The 10,864-nt window shown below is 45.5% G+C and overlaps 2 protein-coding genes across 28 annotated transcripts in view; one reads left to right on the top strand and one right to left on the bottom strand.

Moving 5' to 3' along the window:
- matr3l1.1 (matrin 3-like 1.1) overlaps positions 1-7,160 on the top strand; it is a 26,367-nt gene extending 19,207 nt beyond the window's left edge. For 8 of the 24 annotated variants that reach the window (XM_046030746.1, XM_046030745.1, XM_046030740.1 and 5 more), the window contains 4 exons: positions 45-3,126; positions 5,344-5,443; positions 5,721-5,842; positions 6,934-7,160. In XM_046030746.1, coding sequence (XP_045886702.1) covers positions 45-3,126; positions 5,344-5,443; positions 5,721-5,842; positions 6,934-6,969 — 3,340 coding nt within the window. In that variant the 3' untranslated portion in view covers positions 6,970-7,160. Of the gene's footprint in view, positions 3,127-5,343; positions 5,444-5,720; positions 5,843-6,933 lie in introns of all 24 variants that reach the window. The other 16 variants (XM_046030749.1, XM_046030743.1, XM_046030761.1 and 13 more) reach the window with 12 other exon arrangements.
- A 4-nt stretch (positions 7,161-7,164) lies between these two features.
- matr3l1.2 (matrin 3-like 1.2) overlaps positions 7,165-10,864 on the bottom strand; it is a 22,008-nt gene continuing 18,308 nt past the window's right edge. For all 4 annotated transcript variants that reach the window (XM_046030770.1, XM_046030773.1, XM_046030771.1 and 1 more), the window contains 6 exons: positions 9,784-9,912; positions 9,569-9,699; positions 8,405-8,684; positions 8,106-8,247; positions 7,907-8,022; positions 7,165-7,809 (listed from right to left, as the gene is read on the bottom strand). In XM_046030770.1, coding sequence (XP_045886726.1) covers positions 7,747-7,809; positions 7,907-8,022; positions 8,106-8,247; positions 8,405-8,684; positions 9,569-9,699; positions 9,784-9,912 — 861 coding nt within the window. In that variant the 3' untranslated portion in view covers positions 7,165-7,746. The remainder of the gene's footprint in view (positions 7,810-7,906; positions 8,023-8,105; positions 8,248-8,404; positions 8,685-9,568; positions 9,700-9,783; positions 9,913-10,864) is intronic.

Here is a 10,864-nt window from a genome sequence, read left to right as displayed (position 1 = left end):
GAGAAAGAGTCAGTATCTAAAAGGACTCCAGAGAAAGAGTCAGTATCTACAAAGACTCTAGAGAAAGACTCTGCATCTACAAAGACTCTAGAGAAAGAGTCAGTATCTAAAAGGACTCCAGAGAAAGAGTCAGTATCTACAAAGACTCTAGAGAAAGACTCTGCATCTACAAAGACTCTAGAGAAAGAGTCAGTATCTAAAAGGACTCCAGAGAAAGAGTCAGTATCTACAAAGACTCTAGAGAAAGACTCTGCATCTACAAAGACTCTAGAGAAAGAGTCAGTATCTAAAAGGACTCCAGAGAAAGAGTCAGTATCTACAAAGACTCTAGAGAAAGACTCTGCATCTACAAAGACTCTAGAGAAAGAGTCAGTATCTAAAAGGACTCCAGAGAAAGAGTCAGTATCTACAAAGACTCTAGAGAAAGACTCTGCATCTACAAAGACTCTAGAGAAAGAGTCAGTATCTAAAAGGACTCCAGAGAAAGAGTCAGTATCTACAAAGACTCTAGAGAAAGACTCTGCATCTACAAAGACTCTAGAGAAAGAGTCAGTATCTAAAAGGACTCCAGAGAAAGAGTCAGTATCTACAAAGACTCTAGAGAAAGACTCTGCATCTACAAAGACTCTAGAGAAAGAGTCAGTATCTAAAAGGACTCCAGAGAAAGAGTCAGTATCTACAAAGACTCTAGAGAAAGACTCTGCATCTACAAAGACTCTAGAGAAAGAGTCAGTATCTAAAAGGACTCCAGAGAAAGAGTCAGTATCTACAAAGACTCTAGAGAAAGACTCTGCATCTTCAAAGACTCTAGAGAAAGACTCTGCATCTACACAGACTCTAGAGAAAGACTCTGCATCTACAAAGACTCTAGAGAAAGACTCTGCATCTTCAAAGACTCTAGAGAAAGACTCTGCATCTACACAGACTCTAGAGAAAGACTCTGCATCTACACAGACTCTAGAGAAAGACTCTGCAACTACAAAGACTCTAGAGAAACAGACAACGTCCAAAACAGCCAGCCAGAAAGAGTTGTCATCTTCAAAGACTCTAGAGAAAGAGTCAGTATCTAAAAGGACTCCAGAGAAAGAGCCGTCATCTACAAAGACTCTAGAGAAATACTCTGCATCTACACAGACTCTAGAGAAAGACTCTGCATCTACAAAGACTCTAGAAAAAGGGACAACGTCCAAAACAGCTAGCCAGAAAGAGTTGTCATCTTCAAAGACTCTAGAAAAAGACTCTGCATCTACAAAGACTCTAGAGAAAGAGTCAGTATCTAAAAGGACTCCAGAGAAAGAGACAACGTCCAAAACAGCCAGCCAGAAAGACTCTGCATCTTCAAAGACTCTAGAGAAAGAGTCAGTATCTACAAAGACTCTAGAGAAAGACTCAGTATCTACAAAGACTCTAGAGAAAGACTCTGCATCTACACTGACTCTAGAGAAAGACTCTGCATCTACAAAGACTCTAGAGAAACAGACAACGTCCAAAACAGCCAGCCAGAAAGAGTTGTCATCTTCAAAGACTCTAGAGAAAGAGTCAGTATCTAAAAGGACTCCAGAGAAAGAGCCGTCATCTACAAAGACTCTAGAGAAATACTCTGCATCTACACAGACTCTAGAGAAAGACTCTGCATCTACAAAGACTCTAGAAAAAGGGACAACGTCCAAAACAGCTAGCCAGAAAGAGTTGTCATCTTCAAAGACTCTAGAAAAAGACTCTGCATCTACAAAGACTCTAGAGAAAGAGTCAGTATCTAAAAGGACTCCAGAGAAAGAGACAACGTCCAAAACAGCCAGCCAGAAAGACTCTGCATCTTCAAAGACTCTAGAGAAAGAGTCAGTATCTACAAAGACTCTAGAGAAAGACTCAGTATCTACAAAGACTCTAGAGAAAGACTCTGCATCTACACTGACTCTAGAGAAAGACTCTGCATCTACAAAGACTCTAGAGAAACAGACAACGTCCAAAACAGCCAGCCAGAAAGAGTTGTCATCTTCAAAGACTCTAGAGAAAGAGTCAGTATCTAAAAGGACTCCAGAGAAAGAGCCGTCATCTACAAAGACTCTAGAGAAATACTCTGCATCTACACAGACTCTAGAGAAAGACTCTGCATCTACAAAGACTCTAGAAAAAGGGACAACGTCCAAAACAGCTAGCCAGAAAGAGTTGTCATCTTCAAAGACTCTAGAAAAAGACTCTGCATCTAAAAAGACTCTAGAGAAAGACTCTGCATCTACAAAGACTCTAGAGAAAGAGACAACGTCCAAAACAGCCAGCCAGAAAGAGTTGTCATCTTCAAAGACTCTAGAAAAAGACTCTGCATCTAAAAAGACTCTAGAGAAAGACTCTGCATCTACAAAGACTCTAGAGAAAGAGACAACGTCCAAAACAGCCAGCCAGAAAGAGTTGTCATCTTCAAAGACTCTAGAAAAAGACTCTGCATCTACAAAGACTTTAGAGAAAGACTCTGCAACTACAAAGACTCTAGAGAAAGAGTCAGCCAGCAAGAGGTCTTCAGATAAGGACTCTGTGTCCAGAAAACATCTAGAGGAGTCATCAGAAAAAAAGACTCCAGAGAAAGAGTCAACATCCAAAACAGCCAGTAAGAAATCTTTAGAAAAGGAAAAAACCAGAACGTTCATAAGACATCCAGAGAAGTCAAAAGAAAAAAAGGAATCCGTTGCCAAAAACATGCCGGAAAAGAAGTCCAGAACAACACCAGAGACGGAGTCGGCCAAGAAAAAGGAGTCCAATACAGCATCTAAGAAGAGTCCAGAAAGAGAGTCGTGTGAAAAAAAGAGTCAAGAAAAAGACGACCAGAAGACGTCCAGGACACCGGGGGAGGAGGAGGACGCTGGCAAAGCTGCCGGTAAAAAGAGTCCAGAAAAGGAGTCGTTGCCTCAAACAAGTCAAGAAAACAAGACATTAAAAAGGAAAAGGACTCGTGAAAATGACTCGGCGTCGGAGAAGAAAGAAAAGAAGAAGAAAGAGTCTGTGAGTGATGACATAAAACAGGAGGCTGTAGAAGAAGAAACGTTAGAGATCAAGATGGAAGAATCAGAGGAGGAGACGTCTGAACCGGGACTGAAGGATCAACCAGACTCAAAACCACAAACTGAACAGGTAGTTGCAGACAGTGATCGTACTGACCGTGTTGTTATGGTGGTGATGATGGTGTCAATAGTTTGAGTGGTGATAGTAAGATAACTGGGCTTGACATTAACTCTGAACTTTGCTGCTTTTCCAGAGTTACTGGCCACATTTCTGTTCTCAATATAACAATATATTTCCCGTACTCATGCCTTATATTCAGTAATCTAGAAATACGATTTCAGACACCCCTAAAATGGACCGTACCATTTCCTAACCTTGACGTTATAAATGTCTTGTCCGCCTGCATCACTCGCAGCAGCTCTAGTCCACCACGTGCAGGTGGAGACGCTGCAGGTTAATGTCAGCAGTTAGCTATCGAACTTCTTAAACACACTAAACCTTCCCGCCTTCAGAGTTTAGTAGTCAGCATTTATTTGACTTTAAAGAGCAGTCTGACGTTAGCTAGCTGAGAACCCACCCTGCCATTTCACCACTACATCATCTCATATTTTATGTAATTGTTGGCCAACACGGGTGCTCAGTCGTGAGCAGTGAAACTGTGGATTAGTTATTGTAGATGCACAGTTAATCAATACAGAGTTTATGGTTTCATTTAAAGTATTTTGTGAGTCTTTTTACAATAAGCACAATATTTGTTTTCATTCTGGAATTCAGGAGTTTTTTTGTTCCCATTCAACATGAGCAGGAGGAAAAGAGATATTTGCTAAAAGTTTAAACTTGAAATGCAAAGAGTTAGGAATTAGAGATGACACTGCAGACTGGATTTTATGAGTCTGTGGTTCTGGTTCAGCATTGTGTGGGTCTGGTTTGAGCCGCCATGGACGGTCTGACCTGCTGTACTGGGTTTTCTTATTGATCATAAGTGTCATTTAGACTGGGGACGCTGGGGACACGTCATCCCCACTTCTTGAAAGCACTTGCTAAAATATTTCTGAAAATTATCTTTGCAACAAGAAATGTTAAATAACAAACAAAAATTCTATGAGAAAGGTTGACTTGCACAAAAGGAAAACATGAAATGCAATGTAAATATAGAAGAAACAGATCCGCATTGTCCAAAACAAAACACTAAACGAGCTACTGCCTTATATTTAGATTTTACATTTACTCATGTGGCAGACGCTTTTATCCAAAGAGACTTAGATTTGAGGACCAACAAACAATCATTAACAGAGCATCAACTACAGATCTACAACTGACAAAACATACTAGTAAGAGCTCATAGTTAGTATCACATCGGTGGGGGAAAGAAGTGAGTTAATAAAAAGTGCAATCAATACAAGATAATTGTAGAGGATAGAAGAAGAAGTGCATGTTAGAGGTTAGGAGCTAGAGGTGTTATCAGAGGAAGTGTTCTCGGAAGAGATGAGTTTTCAAGAGCGTCTTGAAGTTAGAGAAGGACGCCCCTGCTCTGATGGCGTGCGGTAGCTCGTTCCACCATTGTGGACCCACCCACCATTAGGTAGATGGTGCAGAAAATCTCTCCAGAATGCAGCAGATTAAGAGTTTAATGCTCAGAATCTTCTGGAGGAGGATCCCCCCCCCCCCCCAATTCAAATACCGTTTCATTAATGAATATTTCTTCTAAATAGCATTGGAGTGTTGTCGTGTTGTTTGGTCACAACCTAATCTGAACCCACCACTCGTTGACTGATGAGGTTCTGTGTGAAAACATGCCGTCTGTTAAGAGAAACGTAAAAAGAGCAGCTTCCTTTTGTGTAGAATAAAAGTGCTGCGTGGGTGTAAAATATTAATGAAAAGATAAAAACAAATCATTTATTTTTAACAGCACTGAAGGCTGGAACACAGTAGAAAAAGGATCTGCGTTAGAAACGCCTCCGTCGGTTTTGTGCACTTTGGATTGTTTGTTCTGACCGGATTCATGTTTCTCACCATGAAGCTCTGAGCAACTGGAGAGACGAGCACACGGGTCTTTAGAACGCCGGTGGCAGTGATGACATGTTGATGATGGCGTTGTTCGTTCGAGTGACGATGGGACCAGGTGGGTCCGGAGACTCGTTCTGGTGTGAGTGAAGACGCACACCTCGAGGTGTCCGCAGTAGTTCTTAATGCTGATTCTGGGGCGTTGTGAGGGAGTACTGCGTGTTTGCAGTAATCACAGAGGAAGTACTAGCAGCAGTACTTACAGAAACGTTCCGGTTCTGTTTCGGGCCGGATCTCTCCGCACGCTGTGTGAACGCTCACTGATCTGTGGTCTGTCCTCAGAAACCTGATGATCGGCTGCAGGACTCTGAGGTGCAAGTGGAGCCACGATGCGGACCTGCAGGGGGCGCCGCCCAGCCGCAGAAACCCACCACACCTGTTGGTAAGACACTCGACTCTTCATCGCCAGCGTTGTTCACTCACATTGCATCACTTCCTGTTAGTATTTTAGTGCCTTTTTATCCTACACAGAAAAGCTCCAGTATTAGTACACGCTGCAGAGTATTAGTACACAGAACTCCCACGTAAATCCTCTGTATTTGGAAACGTGCGTTCGAGGTGTTGACATTATTTTGTCCACCCGTTTGTTTCTGATTGGAGCAGCAGCAGTGATGCGTTCACTGTCGCCTCACTGTGTTGTTTTCTTTCCCCTCCTGCAGGAACGGAGTTTGTTCGGCCGGTCGTCGGTTATTTCTGTAACTTGTGTCAGCTGATCTACGCCGACGAGGACGAAGCCAAACTGCAGCACTGCAGCAGCCTCGCACACTACAGGAAGTACCAGGTGATGTCATCGTTCAGCACCCGGGCTGCGGTCCAAAAGTCTTTTTTTTTTTTTGCTCAGGAAGGTTCTGAGGCGCCGTCCACACCGCCGCGTTTTCGTTCTGAAAACGCTGCCAAGCCCGTTTTTCATTTTAAAACTCCGGGTAGCGTTTTAGAGCGGACGGGCAAAAACGGAGGACTTTAGAAACGATGACGCTCACGCTCGGCTCTCTGATTGGCTCTCATCAGGCATGCAGAGCAGGAACACGATGCTGCGGACAGAGTTTTTTACTTGGTATTTTTATTATTATAATCTGTACTGTGCAAAAAAAACTCACACTTGTACTCTGCACGTCACCGTATTTACTTTGCAACGACTCCCAGTCTGTTCTCCGCCGCCACCGCCGCTTTTAACTCCCGTGTTCCCTTCAGTAACAGTCCCAGCTCCTTATTGGTCCATGCAAGATAAAATCTGGTTCTTTGTCTGAAGAACTTTATTCTTTCTTTTATCTTCTGTAACTACGGAACAGACCAGCTGCTTCATATTTACACGCGCCCGCCCAGCGTACCTGAACAGCCAATAGGTGTGCGTTTCCAGTCGTTTTAATAGAGACGGCGATCAGCTGATACGCAGCGGCCGAAGTGTTTAAGCAGGTGCTTCGTTTCTTACCTCCTGTAGCGTAGGGAACACTGGACCATCCTTCACCACAGCAAAGGAGGCGATGCTGTCCCACAATTCCTTGTGACATTTAAAGTGGCGCAGCGTTGTAGTTTCACACGCAGACCCACGTAAAGGTAGAAACAGCAACACTTTATTTTACTCTTCCGTAAATAGATTCTTGTCAGATCCATCCACTTAGGAGGAAACATGAAAAACTAGCAAATGTAATTTCTAGTTAAATAACTGAAAACCGTCGGAACCCAGAAACTTGATTTACGTCTGAATATAATTTATTCTGTTGAACCTCACTTTTCTTCTTCATCTGTTCTAAAGTTTGTTTTTAGAGCTCAGCTTCTGATAAAAGAAAAGACCGTTCTGAGTCTCCAGGTTCTTTTTGGCAGTTCTCTCCCGTCAGCTGATTCTAACAGAAGTGTGTTTGTGTTGTTTTCCAGGAGAAGACGGGGAAAAACCCGTGGGCGCTGAGCTGAAGGCGAAACAGCAACGCAGACGCTGATTCATTTCAGCACTTTGTTGGGGTCATTTATTTAATTTGTCTGGACGACACTTTTGTTTCTTTGTGTTTCTTCTGTTCGTCTGGAAATCAGCTGCTTTTAGTTTTGTTCATGTTTTGATGGTCAAACTGTAAAATTACTTTCTAATAAACAAAAAAACCAAACAAGCCGTTTGAGCAAACTGCTTTATTTTATAAAACAAAAGAATTCTTTTGATGGATCAGAGACCTAAAGGTCGCTCACATGTCCGATTCCACCTCCTTAGTTTCATCCAGTCAAACGTAAAAAAGGATGGGGGGGTGCGTTGGAACCATTTCTTGACAAACAGCGTATCCATCCGCTGGGAGCACAGAAGTACTGGGCGGATGGACACGCTGTCATCAAATAGTTCCAGGACTTGAGCAGAAACAGTGAAGCTAGCCGAGAATTTCTGAACGTCCGAAGGAAACTGACTTCCTTCAGACTCCGACGCTCGCCGAACTGCTCTGAGGTTCGATTCATCTCCAGTTATCATCAGGACGCCGAGAGCCTGATGGACATTTCATGGACTGAATGATTAATCGTTAGTTTGATCATTAGGAGGAAACCAGCTGACAGGAAGCGACTTAATGATCTAAATGTGTTAGCAGCTAGCTAACCGCTAACACACGTTTAAACACATGAGACTGACTTAAAAAAAAAAAACAGTTTGAGATCTCGTCACCACGGCGGAGTTTTTTTACAGCAAACTGAAATTCAATAAAACTAAAGTCTTCACGCCGCCGTCTTCTTGCCTTTCTTCTTCTCCGCTTTGCTCTGCTCCTTCTCCAGATATTTCTGAAACAGAACGACAACACGTCAGCGTTCGCTTCTCCCTTCAGATACTGAATAACCCCCCCCCCCCCCTCCAGGTGTGGGCGGGGCCGAGCCTCACCTGCAGCTTGTCGTAGTGCGCCTGGCTGCTGCAGTGCGTTTTCTTGGCCGTCTCTTCGTTGGAGTAAAACAGGAAGCAGACGCGGCAGTAGTAACCCATCTTCACGTGTTCCACACCTGGACAGACACAAACAACACGTCAGTCAGCCGCCGCCGCCACCGCAGGTCATGTGACGTGCCTCCTTTTGTGGAAAATATACCGATGGGGCTGTCGGGGTCGTGGGGGGGCAGCGGCAGAGACGCCACGCCGGGTTTGCTTTGAGGCGGCGGGGGAGCCTCGGCCTGTCCGTTCTGATTGGTGGACGTCTCCATGTCCTCCGCCTGCTCGTCCTGCTTCACCTCCTGCGGGAAACAAACAAGCAGCTCACGTTCGTCATTCAGAGCCACGTTAGCGTCTCTCCGTCCGTCCTGCACTTGATTTTTTTTTAGTTTGAAACTACTAAAATGGCGGACAGTAAACAAAGTGCGCTATGGGAAACAGGAAGTGGCTGTGACTCACGTCCTGGCAGCTCGTCTGCTTCTCGTCAGAGACCGGAGGAATCTTCTCCGCTGGGTTTTCTTCCTCAACGCCGCCGCTCACATCGTCCTCTTTCTCCTCCTCCTCTTCTTTGTCTTTCTCCTCCTCCTCCTCCAGTTTCTCCTCCTCCTCTCCGCCCTCCTCAGGTTTCTTCTCCTCCTTGGACTTCTTGGCCGGAGGTTCCTCAGGATGTTTGGAGGATTTGGGCGACGTGCCGCCGCCGCCGCTGCTGTCTCTCTTCGCCGCGCTCGGACACTGATGTCTGAAAACACAAGCAGCAGATTCAGACACGGGAACGTGTGATCGACAGGCTGCGTTTCTACCTGGAGGCGTGGCCTTCAGGAACATCCAGAACTCTGCAGAGTGCGGTTTCTAAGAGACGAATGTTTTAACGAGAGAAGCAGCGGCTGCTCTCACTGGTCTCTGTTCAAAAATGTTCAATATATCGTCAAATATTTGGTTTAATTCGTTTGAATCACGAACAAATGAGTTATTTTTCTATTAAAATACTTATTTTGGTGAGGAAAGGGAACTGAAAACAGATTTAATCAGAGTAGCTCTGAACGTTCTGCCTCAGATCAGTTTACTGATCCTCTGTTTGTTCTGAGCACAGAGAAAAGTTTAAAACCACGTTAACTTTCAGTCAGGAGCAAAAATAACGGCCCGACTTTGATCCTGATGGTACGAGATGTTCGTATCACGATCAGTTTTGGCCGTATCGCCCGGCCCTGGTGTTTTTGCGGATTACAGTCTGGTTGTAAACAGAACCAGAGGAGCGCGTTGCTCTCCGGAGGCGGCGTCCTGACTCTGGTCCGCAGCAGAGACACCATCCGCTAGTGTACCAGAGTCTGGGGTGATGCGAGAGCCCGGTGTGGGCGCGCAGAATACGTGCACAGGATGACATCATGATGGTGACTGGATTAATCGTGCATGAAGACGCGTCACGGACGAAGGTCCTGATCTCATTACAGAGCAGAAACTGTGCCACGATGTGCAGCGTTTATGTAGCGATACTAAACAGGAAATGTTTTTCTTTCTTCCTCCAGAGTTTAGCTCCGGGGCCCGTTTAACACCGGGTTCAGCACCGACCCCTGACAGCGGTCACAGCCGATCGCTCGGTGCAGTTTTACCAAAGGAGGTTCTCACCCGTGTTTGAGCTGTCTGTACTTCCTGCTGACGTAGACGGTCAGACGCTTCCCGTTGAACTTGGGTGGATTCACTCGGCAGTCTTCAGCCATCTTCTCCGCGTCCTCGGCTTTCTCCATCTCAAGGAAACACTGAGGACAAAGACACATCGGACCGTTTAGACCTGCAGCAGCAGCCCAGCGTCTTCAGGACTCGCTTAAGACCTGGTTCTGTACCTCTCTCTTCAGCCTGTTGAGGAAGTACTTCCTGACCCTCCCGTACGGCTCGGCCAGCTTCAGGACGGCGGCGTCGGAGTATTTGCTGGTGGGGATCTGACCGATGTAGACCACCTTGCTGGAGCCGCACTGAACAACAAAGAGAGGTCATCAAGCCACATAAAACCGCGTCGGACCTGCAGAGAAGGAACAACCCGCCCCCCTTCTGTTCCAACATAATACTGTTCCTGTTCTTAAACCCTGCAGACTACAGTCCCGGGTCTCATTTATAAACTGCGTAGAATCCTCACTAAAAGTCCCAAAAGCCACAAAATATTCAGACTTAGAAAACCGTGCGTACGCGCACCTGTAAGCAAAGCTCCCTTAATGAATCCCAATCAGCTTGAAATGCGGCCCCTGTGAGGGAGCTCCATGTCCGGCCCTCCAAACGCCCACAGCTGCCTGTAAACGCTCAGTGAAGCTCGTTAATATTAACGCGTCCTGACTGCAGGAAGAAAAGGAGGCAGACTGACAGAGCGTGACGCCGACGTTCCTTTTGGTGAAGCTGAAGCTGTTTGGTGGGTAAAAAACACACGCTTGTGCCCCGGAGCTCCGCCCCTTTATAACCGATCTGCGGGAAGGGGCCTCCCTCGCTGGCTGGAGGGGCCCCACAGACGGGACAACCCAGGTACTGATCTGGATTCCCCCGTTTGAAAAGAGAGGAAACCGAAAGACTTCCTCTGAGTTTAAACATTTCTTTCCACAAACAGTCTGACGAGTTAAAGAAATAGGACTTGTAGTAAACGACAAACTGTTTTATTTTCCATAACGTGTTTTTACAGGCGGCGCGTCACATCCGCACGCTGGCGCTCGGCGCTCGGCTCCGTAAGGCGACGAACGTGTGAGAACAGTAAACGAAACTCCGCTCTGGTGTTTGCTCGACTGAAGACGGCGTCAGTTTAAATGTTCACCTTATTGAGGAGAATAAACTGCTGCATGCAGGTATTAATGAATCTGATTCCTGATTAAACTGTCCAACACATCTGAGGCTCTTTTGCAGAAACAGAATCTCTGTTTGTGTTTCTGATCCTGAATCTGGATC

This window comes from Micropterus dolomieu, linkage group LG19 (assembly GCF_021292245.1).
Source record: "Micropterus dolomieu isolate WLL.071019.BEF.003 ecotype Adirondacks linkage group LG19, ASM2129224v1, whole genome shotgun sequence".
In the NCBI taxonomy this organism is placed as follows: Eukaryota; Metazoa; Chordata; class Actinopteri; order Centrarchiformes; family Centrarchidae; genus Micropterus; species Micropterus dolomieu.
This window is presented reverse-complemented; position numbering and strand designations above follow the sequence as displayed.